This window comes from Patiria miniata, unplaced genomic scaffold, assembly GCF_015706575.1.
Source record: "Patiria miniata isolate m_02_andy unplaced genomic scaffold, ASM1570657v1 HiC_scaffold_9, whole genome shotgun sequence".
NCBI lineage: Eukaryota > Metazoa > Echinodermata > Asteroidea > Valvatida > Asterinidae > Patiria > Patiria miniata.
Genome location: NW_024037076.1, coordinates 22,033,220 through 22,047,488, shown reverse-complemented (window position 1 = coordinate 22,047,488; position 14,269 = coordinate 22,033,220). Strand labels below are relative to the sequence as shown.

The window sequence follows — 14,269 nt, the reverse complement described above, 5'->3', positions numbered from 1 at the left end:
AATTATCGTAGAGGGTATTGCATGCAGCACCTCACTCATTATTTTGTAGGCAAATGACTAAATGTATGACTGAGAGCTGAATGGAAAGTTCCAGTAAAATCAGATAACTGTTATTCGATTTGAAAAAAAAATTATGATAACCGATTTTGAAAACTTCGATTTCTCCCACCATAATGGATAATACCCATAGCCTCCCTGAAAGGAAAACAAATGTATACAAACAGTTGGGGTTGTGGTCCACACCTTTACCATGCATGTGCGGATCGAGCCACTCCCATCAGAGTATAGAACTTGTTATCATGGAGGTATGTAGGTCGCATGGACATTACCTCATGTTTTTCTTCAACTTGGGCGGAAAAGTAAAATCCATTTTATTTACGGAACCCCAGGGCTTGGACTGATTATTATCATTTTTTGAAATTGCCCCCATTAACTTGATGTGGCTTTGGAGGATTTTTTTCAAGGGAAAGTTTAGATGGAAATCCCACCTACACGTAGACTACGGATCCAAGGATCTAACAGCAACCCCGAGACACATACAGAAAGTATGGACTTATCACATACTAATTTTTTGTTAAACACTCCTCATTATTTTGTAGCTTGGAGAATTGTTGCTCCTAGGCCCTCACTGCTTCATTGATTCTTTGATTCCTTAGTAGTTTGACTCAAACTCGCCAAACGCCATCATAGAACCTTCATAGTTAACTTCCTTTCCATGACCGCGTGCTACTGTCCATCTTCTGCTAACTAGTGCTACTGCTAAGCAGCATCGGGGCAAATCTACGCACACTAACTGACTTCCAATGCCTGTGTATGTATATACATGTACATTCAGAACATCCAACAGGTTAACGCATTCACAAAACTAAGGAGTGTTGATTCAACGCGAGATGTTTACCCCTTTGATCAAGTTTGGAAAAAATCTACTTAACCATACATCATTCATGAACATTTAATTGAAACATGAATTTTTAATTTATTAAATATTCATTAAGACCTCTCCTTGACCTCACCTTAATTCAATGGGCACCTTAAGTATATCAAATTAACTCTCACCGGCAACAAGCGCTCATGGTCGAGTGGATAAGACTGGTGCATTTAATTCATGACAGTTTCTTTCTTCTCCAGAGTCCAGGTCAGGTTTGATTCCTGGCAAGACCTCATGGATGTTCATTAAATAACTACATGTAACATTGTATCCACAGAAGAGATTTCTTTCTTCTCCAGAGTCCAGGTCAGGTTTGATTCCTGGCAAGACCTCATGGATGTTCATTGAATAACTACATGTAACATTGTATCCACAGAAGAGAAGCAGAAAGGAAAGAGAGAGAGAAAAGGGCAGGGGAAAAACCGAAAAATACTAGTCGGGTAACTACTAAAATTGGAGTGGCCTACAAAAAATAAAAATTCAATTTAAATTTAAAGAAAATCTGATTTAAAAAATAAAATTGCAAACTTTGCTGTCCCCCTTTTACATCTCTAACCGCCCAAAATAAATGTGGCCCCTTTTTAAACCTGTTGGAGCCGGGGATTCAAAATTGATTGGAAAAAAGTGGCAGCAGGATACTACATTCTTTCCGCTATACATGTATATCTTGCCAGGTTCGTGTAGAAGGTACATGTAGGTAGTTGAAATGCTTGACTTGATTTGGAAGGCTTGCCCATGGCCATATAGGATGATCTGATATGCATATTGCTTCCTGTCAAGAGTGCACCTGTACAGGTGTGCTTGGCATTGGCTCCTATTCCAAACCTTTCTGGACTTGCTGATGTGACTGATGGCCTCAACTGACTTCTGACTGCTGCCACTTGTACCACTCTTGATGTACATGTGCATGTAGAAGTGCTCATGAACATGTATCGCTCAAGACCAATATCCATGTCATGTATATTCTGTAGAAACATGCTAGTATCTGAATTGCAACAGTAAAGACAATCAAGTAGCTTTCGCATCCTACATACTGGTACAATGCATGTCAGACAGTGGTTGGATTTTTTGTGTGCGCCATATTAATTTAGGAACAACAGTGTGAGGACCCAGTCTTCACTATGTGATAATGGCCGTGTTGGGGGATGACCGCTGTTAACGGACCAAGCCGAAGGGTGCGGTCCATTAAAGATATAGTCCATCATTTGTAATTTGTGCATTTTGTTCGTTTGAAGCAACAAAAGTGCTCAAAATCTAATGAAGGATACTGAACAACTAACCTGATGAGCTTTCAGCTCAGCTTCAGCTGTATATTCCGAGAAAAACAGCATGCTAGGTCAATTTCAAATCAAAAGTTGCTGAATCATGTTTTGAATTGGGCCTGAATTCAGAGTCCGAGACATGTTCTCACTGAGCCGATCGCAGCTACGCGATGTCGCGCACTGATCTGACGAATTATAGCAACCGCGCGTGCGTCGTGCCAATGCTTGCGCGCGCTTTGCCGAATAACAAAACGAACTACTAATTTAAATTTCCTATGGTGCGTCTTAAGAAGCACCGTTGGAAAGGCCTTCTTTCGTTGATTACTTCAAAATGACAGCTTGCCAGATAATTTCACAGGGAGTTTAGTCCCCTTACTATCTTTCAACCAAGTATGTTTTTCAACAATAATTACGCCAGTTACTTTTCGGATGGCTGCAAATGATGCACTATAGCTTTAACAGCGGCCATCCCCCAACCGGGTCATTTATTATTTATCATAATTTTAAGGAAATAAACAGTTAAAATGCTCCAATTTTGTGACTTTTTCACCTGCGATATTTCCAGACTTTTTGTGTTCATGTCAAGGGGCCATATTTTAGCTAAATGAGTGTGATATGCTACCCTGTCTCTTCAATGCATTATTCCTCTAGCTGCATTGCATTATGACTGATGTCCAGAGTATGAACTTCTGCTGCCATAGCGAAACAAATTACAACAATTTTTTTCAAATTTTTACCTGACGGAGGAAGCTGGAATTTCGTTTACTATTCCTTGTGTCCAGAATTACAGAGATGCTCAGTTTAGAAAAAGGAAATAGGTCCGTGTGCGACGTATTTACAGAAAATAAATCGCAGATCCATGCTTTCGTCGTAAGCGTATTATTATCTTCAGTACGAACATGTCGTGTGAAGACCATACAAAATTAGAAACAGTCCTTATATTCTAAATCTATGGTGAAGACTTATTCCGCGTACGCATAGCAACTGTGTTGCATACGAGTGCGTAAGTCTTCACGCGATGGTGGTTGTGCGCATGTGTACTGCTGTATTGTTACAAGCTACCGTAGGACTGTTGTATATCTGGCCAATCATTTAGGTTACAGTATGATGCTGGATCAATACTGGTTCAGGGGCCATTTATTCGCTCGTTTTTTGAAGCCGGTCTTTATATCACCGTTAATGCACTCCCACGTGATCGAGTCTCGACCGATCAGAAGCTATCAACTTTCCAAGGTATTTATTAATGAACATTCATAAATACCTCAGACAGTTTAGCTATTCCTATTGGTCGAGAGCCCGTCACGTGGCCGGTCTTAAACGGATGATAAAGACATGGCTAGCTGGTCTTAAACACTTTTCCAGTGTCACAATAAAATGTGGACTCCTAAAAATCCAGTGCCTCTTACCGTTTCATTGGTTGAACGTTCACAATCCTCACGTAGGCATGCGCAACACTACAAGCGAGTCAGAATTTTATAGTTCTAAATTCAAAACGCAACGCCCCAGGTGCGTTCTGCATGACATCGCGCAGAACATGTTACGCGCGCGTCAATCTCCATAAAAGGGTTGTTTACATCTTACTCGCCAGCTGAACACTCCATTATTTTGCTAGAGGGATGTTTCAAAAAGCATGAAGTGAACTTGTTGAACAAAATCGGGATTTTTTGAATGAATTATTTGATATTTTTTTACGGATAAGGTATTTATGAATGGGAATAAATATGTGCTCGGTCGGTATTTATCACTCTGTTTAATACCGCTTAGAGTCTGGGTGCTGATAATTACCCTCGCCTCCGGCTCGGGTAATTATCAGCACCCAGACTCTAAGCGGTATTAAACGAGTGATAAAAACCTCCGGAGCACACATTTATTCCCTTATTCATAAACACCTTGGACAGTTTAATCATTCCTATTGGTCGAGAGCGCATTATATTGGTGGTACAAAATAAGGCAATAATAGTTTGATAGAGCAGTTTTAAACGTCTGGTTCATAACCGGTGTGGGGCCTGGTTGCGGATAACGGCCTGAGCTGATCAGCGACCAGGCTACCAATCAGTTTCAAACCACACATTGAAAACTGCTCCACCACACTATTATTCCCATTCACAAAAAAGCGCAATTCCATGGTAACTCGAAATTTAGAGGGGGTATTCCGTCAACTCTATGAAGTCAAAGCATGAAGGGTAGATTTTTCTCCCAGAAGATCCCTTGAACTAAGTGACAAAACTACACAAAAAAAACCAGCCAAAAGAAAAGGATATAGAATTTCTTTTTAAATGCCTTGCATTTAAAAGTTTCCTCATACTGTACGGTACACTGATTGAAAAATCTGCTTAGTGCCCTTACATGTGCATCATTAGGGTGTAAGTCATATATCAACATATAATCAATAATACAATTTTTAGAGGGATGAATTTGGTAACTCACATTACAGCTTGCCCACCCACCTTTGGTACAAGGACAATTCCACACAAAAGTGGACATGGCTGAAAAGTGGAAAATGTATGAAAACTTCAAAAACTACATTTAATGCAAGCATCACAACCTCAAGTTTGGTACATCCAATTTAAGGGGACCAACAGATCTATTATAATCGAGTGGTGTGCCAGTGAGATAGAATGTGGTCAAATGTTGCGGTTTTTGGGGTCATAAAAAGTGACTTTGGGGCTACAGTTATCGATTTAGGTAGTCATGTTGGCATCTTGTTTTCACATGCAAAATGCAAACTTATTGTGAGGTTTTTGTTTTTAAGGCAGGGAGAAAGGTTCATATTTTATAAAATATAACACACAGAACTTAAAATATCCTGATTCATTATGTTTTTTTATCACGTGTGTGAAGCTGATTTCTGGCAAGTAACATTCGTAATGTTACAATGTAATTGGTGTTTTTATAGAGTAAAGCTATATCTAACACTTTGTTTAGTTATTTCATTAAATTTGTGTAAGAAACTTTACAGACTTTTATCAGAGAGTACTGAAATTCAAAACCTACGTTAAAATGCGTCACATCCGTAATGGTCGTTTACAATGCTTAAATCTCATTAAGTAATTCAACCACAATACAACATTAATCATGTGATGTTATACATCAAGGCCTAAGCTAGAGATGAACTGAATATAGTTGCTTTGACAACAAATATTTGTTGTTGAAATTGGTCATTAGGCTCTGAATGTAACATCCGTTACATTATCATGGAATTGCCCATATTAAAGTTAAAAAGTTAATGTCCCATTAATTTGATACCGCATTTGAGGTTGTGATGCTTGTAGTTGTGAAGATTTCATAAATTTTCTATTTTTCAGTCATGTCCACTTTCTAATGGAATTTCTCAATATTCTTTTGCGCACTATAAAACTTTGGTGAAATTGTCATAACTGAAATGTTGCCCAGCGTGAAATGTTGTGCAACTTACGCAATAAATTGTGGCGCAAGTAGACTTGCGCCTTTGCATACAGTTTTGTGAAATCGGCTGCAGGATCTATGTGGATTGAACAAGGAATTGACAAGAAAACACCTAAACATGAACATGTATTTCTTGTCTAATTATCAATCTCAAAGATAAGAAGCCACAGCAATATCTTCATGCTGGTGTACAATATTGGTATGCAAGGTTCTATATGGAGATTCCATGTCAAGTTGTGATCGATTGTGAATGGGATGTTTCGGGGATGATCTATGCTAACAGTAATGAGCTTCCTGGTCTGGAGGTTATCAGATATGATCAGTCAAAGTTGTCAGGATTCTAGCAGGCAGGTGCACAATACATGAATCTCAGCTTCAGTCCAAAAATACTTGTTAGATGAAGATCAATACCTGTCTACTTATGCTATGGAATAGGATGGTGCCTTATCCAATATGACAGACACACAAATTATAACACAACTCAATTTATCATCAGAACTCTGTACATCATACCCTACGTGTAAGTCTTGCTTTATACACTGAATTTGTCTTCAAGCAAACTTGAATCCTGATACATGGCCACAACAGTGTGGCATAATCTTGTATTGCTATTAGTATTAAAGGGAATATACAACATTTGCAAACATCGAAAAATAAAACTACCAAGTTTTTGCGAAATACCTTAATAGGATGTTGGTAAATGACAGTCTAAAGCATCCTGTAAAATTATGGCACCTGGTATACTGTCATTTTCAAGAAAAGTGGTATTTTTGTATCAATTTCCAACGCTGATCGGCCGATCAGCGTTGGAAACAACTGGCTTTTTTTTCAAATACTGGACCCAATTGACCATTGCACTTGTTTGCAATCGATTACCAACCTATGAACGGGTACGAGCCAGCTAGACTGGTTCCCTGACCTTACAATTCCCCAATGTATGTAAACTGCTCTGTTTCTTCTTATATGGAGTCAGGGAACCAGACTACAGGAAAATGATCGTTTTTCTTGGTTTTTATAGCATTTTCGAACCCAAAACCTCAAAAAAGTCAGTGTAACTATATTTGCTTTATATTTCCAACCCCCCAATTCCATCCATTTCTGAAAATTACAGCAAAAGCAAATGATGTATATTCCCTTTAAAGATGAGCATGTTTTACTGCTGCACGCACAAGTGATGGGATTTTATAAGCATTTCAAATATATTGTACATGTATGTCAAGTTTGAATGATTATTCCTTACCCACTCCCACTTGTGGAACATAGACTAAATATACATGTGGGCAATTCCACCGTCACTCTCGTTACATTTATATGCCATGAGGCTACTCAAACACAATGTACATGTAAGTGTGTATTTTAGATGCAAGGGACATGAGATTGCAGGGAGGTACCGTCACTCACGTTACATCAATCACATTACTTCCTCTTTATGGTTTCTAACATGGCATAAAATCTGAGTTTGATGAACTGCAACATAATGAAAATCTTTCCCTATAATATATGAGCCTTTCTCTCTGTCTTAAACACAAACATTCCAATAACAGTCACATTTTGCATGTTAAAACAAGGTGTCAAAATGACTACCAAAAATCCATGATTTTAGCCCAAAAAACCACAAGCTTTTTTACCCAAAATCACACTTAACTACATTCCATCTCACTGGCACACCGCTCAAATGAAAGATCTTGTTGTCCCCTATAATTTGACACCACATGTGATGTTGTGATGCTTGTAGTTTGGAAGATTTCATACAGTTTCCACTTTCCAGCCATGGTCACTTTTGCGTGGAATTGCCCCTGTACATGTTCAATGTGCCACACAACCTTCAGCTTCTTAACCTAAGACACATGACATAATTCTGAGTTCCACTTGTGCTAGTTGGATGACTACATGTGTACTTACATGTATACATGTACAGGTACATGTCTTTCAATTGTTGATAAACATAACTTTTAATTATCAATAATTATCAATTGTGGAAACTCATTAAACTGTATCTAGGCTTATGCACGTACCCGGTAAAGAGTGGTACAGTGGCTGTAGGGCACTTATCAATTTGCACTGTTATATCGTGTGCTTAGATACTATAATTTCATTGCTTTAGAACAGCCACGTGTTTAGTCAGTAAAAATAACCATTTACTTCATAAACATGTACCGTACACTGAGTTGCATTATACATTTTTGTAAATAAATCTCACACTGCGCTGCATATAAATTGCACAAGTTGCACGCGCGTGTAGGGCCTGCCTACGCGCTCGCGACTGAGAACTGCAACTGTTCACGATGTCTGGCCTGCAGTTATCAAGGGTTACACTGTAGTGATTTCATTCATTTCTTGCATGTAAGTTACAACCATCTTTTTGACTTACATGTATTGGCACGATATAACCAAGCAATTGTTGATTGCTGTGATGTAGGATGTGCCGTTTTTAACCCCCTTGGGGCGCATATATATCTCCCTTGTCTTCACCTCAGGTGCTACCAGTATGCACCCCTCAAGTGTTAAAAACCATACCACATCACAGCAGTCAACAATTGTTAAATGGTTGTGCAACTACAGAGGGAGTTGCACGGTACAATTTAATATAAAATGTATGGGTTTCATTAATATAACTTGAATTTTGCACCCCAAAAAATGTCAATTTTCAATTAAAAATAACAACATACATGTGTACATACATGTATGTATGTGCACATGTATATTTGTCATGTTGTCGTCAAGTCCGAGTTGCTAACATTGAGTCCGAGTCCTAAGTCAGAGTCTGATGTGTCTAGTCTGAGTCCAAGTCTTTGTTGATAGTGACTTGAGTCTGAGGCTGAGTCACAAGTCAGAGTCTGATGTGTCTAGTCTGAGTCCAAGTCTTTGTTGATAGTGACTTGAGTCTGAGGCTGAGTCACAAGTCATACATCTATGGAGCTAACTTTTAGAAGTTGTCTTACATTTGTACATATCACAGAAATGACTTGAGTTTTGTGAATTATTAGTTGCTTGTTCATAAGGTGCATCAAGCCATTTATAAATTAAGTCATCCAAAATCAGAGTTGGTCACCTGACAACCTTTACTGAAATTCAGCTGAATCTGCATAGAATGACACAATTAGCATACATACATGTACAAACAGGTTTACAATAAGGCCAAAAAAAATTAGTTCTGCTTCCAATTACATGGCATTCGAAAGTAGGGTACATGTAGGTAGGTAGGGATTTTTTTGTTTTACCAATTTTTTGTGTACGACCATACGGAGGCGTCTACGTGTAAACAAAGGTAAAAGGTATAAAGTGATGGTTTTGGGTGTTTTTTTTCCTCATTTTTCCAATGAAAAAATTAGGGTGGGGCTGTCAGAATAGGGTAGGTAGGGAAACCGGAAGCAGAAGTATTTTTTTTTTGGGGGGGGCCTAAGTAACCTTGATTATAAATAAAAAGTGAAGTACTGTGAATGTACATTGGTGAAGACAGAGTTTAGCTACTACATGCAAGTACATGCAGAAGGTTTAAGCAACTCAAACATGCTTTAACAAAGACATGCATTGTAAACTTTAGCATGTGACATGAAAATAGAAAATGTACACAGTTATTGAAACAATTTCCCTTTTCATAACATCTAAATTAATTGTAGGTTTTCTAGAATTAAACATTTGCAATGAAAACTAGAAGTCTACGTCCGTTTAATGAACAGAACATAGGGCTTTTCTGCAATATGCTTTTTTTTTTTTATCAATAACACGTCCCTGATTATGTACATGTATGTACAACATTTCAACCCAATCGGACCCCAACTATGCTGAAAAGCCAACAACAGTTTCACTCTTTGTACAAATGCACAAATGTCTGTACGTGCATAACTCTTGTGTAGAAACCAGCTGGAGCATAGATCAGCTGATGGGGTTATGATACACAAACCAGTTTTATACATGTACTGGAAATATGGTACATGTGTATGTCCATGTGCAAGTACGTACATGTGTACATGTACATAACATGCATGGAGATTACAAGTCAAAGGAGATTACCAGTCAAGCAGGTGTCTGAACCAGCTGCTGTTGACCTACATGTGCGTGTGTCATGCCTCTATACAAACCAAGGGAAATACCTACTGATCCTTTTCTCATCAAAATATGTACTTGTTTTCACTGTACCCCATGTAGCATAATCGCAGCAACTTTCTGGTACGGTACATGTGTTCAAGTCCACAGCAAGTATGGTCACATACCGGTGTCTACTAAAGTTAGATTTAAACCTTCTTGTGACACAAAGTGCAAGAAAATGGTTTCTCACCCAATTCACCACAAGTGCATGAATAGCACACAATGACTGATCAGAGAGTTCCAACCCATTTTGTCATAATGACAGCTCACCACACCCAGTCATTACGAATCCAGCATGTTATCCAATCATTGTGCAGGGCACTGCCACACTGATGGATAGTTCCTGCCCAGATATTCATCATGACAGCTCCTTGTCTGCATGCAATTTAGTCCTCAATCCTGCAGCAGTGCCACCCAATATACATTCCAGTGAAACAATCATACATATTGAACTCCCCCCCCCCCCTGAAAGAAAATAGAGTCCAATCATGTAGTTCTTTGTCACAAATTCTCTATTTTCATTAGTTCAACTCATGTCCAAATAATGTGGCTGTTCAAAAGAATTCCACCAATGGCCTTACCTACATGTTCCTGTATGAGAAGTTTTAAATAACATTGTTTAACTTTTTTGAGTCACTAAAAATCATCATGAGGATTTGTTTCTGACTGGGAATATATTTGATAGAAATCCCCCCCCATTTTTTTTATTCCTCTCTTATACTAAACCTTGCATCAAATATGTAATTGTCACATCTTAACCTTCAATATATAGCAAATAATTGACAAAAAAGTCTCCGGTTTCTGGTCTGCGCACGAATCGCCATAGCCATGTGCACTGTCGATGTCGCTGTATGGTCTGACATTTACGTTTCTCTGATTTTGGTATTGACTATCCAAATTTCCCGAAGAATGTTGTTCGTGTCAATCGAGATCATAAGTGGGTGCAGAATTCTAAAGCCTTATGGCCTTACTGAGGTCACCTCAAGCTCCACTCTGAAGGGTATTTTTGAAAGTTTTGAGGGGGTCGAAGCGTCAGCTGCAATATCAGCTGACATTTAAAGAAAAAAAAGTAGGGGGAAAAAAAACCCCGCGTCAACGCACCACTTTTGGGGCAAGCTCCATACCAGAAACCGAAGACATTTTTTTGGGCTATATACCGGTTGTCGTTGCCCTCATATTATTTTTTTGAATGATTAAATCATAAATTTACAGTTCTAAACTTTACAAGCTCCCCATTGATTTCATATTATGCTCTACATGTAATGCGCCTATCAAATGTTTACAGAAAACAGAAAACAACAAATAAATCGAGGAATAAATTATCAGTTAAATGTTTTCGTTGTGATTGTCTTGATAGTGAGAATCTAACTGGAGGATGACTTTTAAGTGCCTCACTGGTCACTGTTTGCATGACTGCCAGGCTCAGCTTCATGTGAGCTTCCAGTGAAATCGGATAACTGTTATTCTAAAAGTCCTCAGTCGGAGTCAAGTTATCATCCGGAAACCATTAACCTTTAACTCACCACTGTGACCTTGACCTTTGACCTTTTGACCCCAAAACCAATCCCAACTTGCCTACTCAAGGGCAAACCCCCTACGAAGTTAGACACCAAAATCTCATTTCCAACTCAAGTTATCATCCAGAAACCGTTAACCATTAACTCACCATGGTGACCTTGACCTTTGACCCCCAAACCAATCCCAACTTGCTAATCACAAGGGCAACCCCCTACCGAAGTTACAATCCCAAACAACATTTTCTAACTCAAGTTATCATCCGGAAACTACATGTAAGCTGCCCTGACGGATGGACAGACGTACATGTAACCTGCGGGTCTACGGTCGTACGGTTGTACAGAATTTAGGACTGGTAAGTGTCTCCCAAAACTTCGTTACGGCGACACAGAAATTGGATAACTGGATTTTGAAATCTCTTGCTATTAAAACTAAGCCATGTGAAGGAAAATATTGCAACTGATTGTCATTCAGATAATGTTTGAACTAACTTATTCAGAGATGCCACAGGGTCTGCTTGAAAAAAAACGGAACTGGGTCTGCTTGAAAAAAACGGAACGGCTGCTTGAAAAAAGTGTGTGAAAAAGCCACTTTGTGTCCGACACAAAGTCCCCATTGTCATCTTTATCTTGTAGCCAAGCTAAGTTCTGTTTATTTTTTAATTTTGCTTCTATGGCCTTTAAAGCTGTCGGTTCGTTCAATCACTTTGACTTTTTCCATATTCCTAATATTTATTGTGCCTACCCGAATTTCCAACGTAATATTCGACACGAAACGTGCATGATTCCACAACACTGCTGTCGGTGTACATGATCCTTGCAATACGCGATGCGCTCAACGAAAACATGGTTGGTACCCGCATTTTTTGTATTCACATGTATCACTGCGATCGGAAACCACCGATAGCTGAAATGATAGACTTGATTTCCAGGCTGAATGCTACGTGTGCTTAGCTTAGCACACAACACGCCCGCACGCGGAGAAGCACGCGCGAGGCGCCATTGTATACTGCGTGCAAGTACGTTGGCCGCTTGTATCGCATGCAGGCTCGGCAACAACATACACAAAGACTGTTTTTAAGACTACCTCAATAAACAATGTTGTGCCATGCGTGCGCCTAAATGTACTAAATCGAGGTAAAAAATCAACGCATTTCCACAGTTTTTCTTCTCTTTTTTCTGGTTAATTTGACGGCCGGAAAAACCGGAATTTTGTGAGATTTTTTTTAAAAACCGGAATTCCTGTTAAAACCAGAAAAGTGGCATCTCTGCTTATTAAATTCATTCATTATTCCAAATCAAAAGTTCCTTGCCTCATTTATTTTTGATCAAGCTTAATACTGGGCCATTATCCAACATCATATCTACATGTACATGTACATCAAAATATCTTTGCCCTTTCAAATTCCTGATCCAACATACATGCAGAAGAAATTCCAGGTACATAGTACAGAGATACAAATACAAATATGCCATGGCCCATGCAATGTCATTTTTTTAAATGCAATTGTTGGAGATTCACCTTTTTGTCCCATTTAACCTTTTTTTCAATTTTCATTTGGCCATTTTCAAGGGTATTTTTGTGCCTTTTTGAGCAAAAGTGTGATTTTCAGGCAGAAACCTCCATGTTACAGCTACCGGTATTTCAGCACCAAACGTTGCCAGAATTTTGGATATTTGGATGTCGTAAGTTTTCTTTTCCTTTGTGATTCGTGTTGTGTCAATACATGGCAGTAAGCCAATGAGCAAACTTTTCTCACAAATATTTTCAATAAGCAAATGAACAAATGAACAGCAAACCCCTAAACTGAACAGTGTCTTCCTGAAATGACATTACAACAACAGCACCCTCAGTTGTCTGGAAAAGCATGGAAGATTTTACATGTGTAAATGTTTAAAGAAGTGCACTTTTCCATAAAATTAACAATGGATGTCAATATTATTCATACATTTAAGAGGAGTGGACAGTTGCTTAAAATATGTTCCTAAGAAAAATTCACTTCATGGACCCTTTCAATTGTAACCAAATTTGTTGTGTGTGTTAATTTCTGCTATGAATATGGTCCATGACTCTACATTGAACATACCGGTACATATTAGGCTCTGTCTACATGTGTATCTAAACATTCTTTTTCAAAGAAAACCTCAAAGCCCATTGGCCCAATAACTGCCTGTATGCTTGGCAAACACTTAGTACATGACGTATTTCTCCACGTTTCAAATGAAAGGAAAGTGCGATAATTTTGTATTTTTCATTGTCACCCTCTCTGATCTTTTGGTGGAAAATGTATCACTGATTAAAACAAAAAACTGTATCATTTTACAACATATCAGAATGTATTCAAGAACTGTTCTCTATTAATTATATAGATTATTTTTGGTTTTGGTTTTTCGTCCACTTTGTGTAAAGTGCTGTGGTACTTTCTTTGACAGTTAGAGCGCTATGTTCTGTATTATTATTATTTGTTATTTATTAATGAAATCCACTTACTGATCCTTGCTTGCTCATTGTTGCATGGCATGTGGATATACAAATGTGCAGTATGATACCTGACCCCTTCACACAATGAACACAAGACTTGTATTGTCTTATACTACATGTACATCTTAAAAACAAGAACCAACTGACTTACCGCTACATGTGCATTAGGTGTAAGGTTAGATTCTCTGGACATAGATGGGTATGGCATTGAGTACGGGTCCTTGGATTTACCTGCGTGAGAACAATATTGGATTAAAGAGTATAACAAAATGTGTAATTTAACAGCCTTGGATGTAAATTTTACTCATAAAGTTGTGCTAACCATGAGGGAGTTCAGAGACCATTTTATTAAATTGGTGTCTGAACAGTTTGAAGGGTACACTGAATCAAGTTCAACTTGCCGCTGAAGCAGTAAGTTCAAACACAACAAAGGAAGGGTTTAGTTCACACATTTTGTTCTCCTGAGACTGAGTGATGTCTGAACAGTTAAACTTAAATTAAATTCCCACCTATTTGACCCAGCGCTTACATAATGCTTTCTGTTAGCGCACTTTGCTCTTGCACAAATACTCTGAACTTAATCATAATG

General features: G+C 38.4%; 1 protein-coding gene across 1 annotated transcript in view; it reads right to left on the bottom strand.

The window, feature by feature from the left end:
* Positions 1–14,269, bottom strand: part of LOC119720060 (transcription factor 12-like) — a 108,033-nt gene that overhangs the window by 60,555 nt on the left and 33,209 nt on the right. Inside the window, exon 4 of the mRNA XM_038189580.1 lies at positions 13,832–13,911. Within this exon, the coding sequence (XP_038045508.1) occupies positions 13,832–13,911 (80 nt within the window). The remainder of the gene's footprint in view (positions 1–13,831; positions 13,912–14,269) is intronic.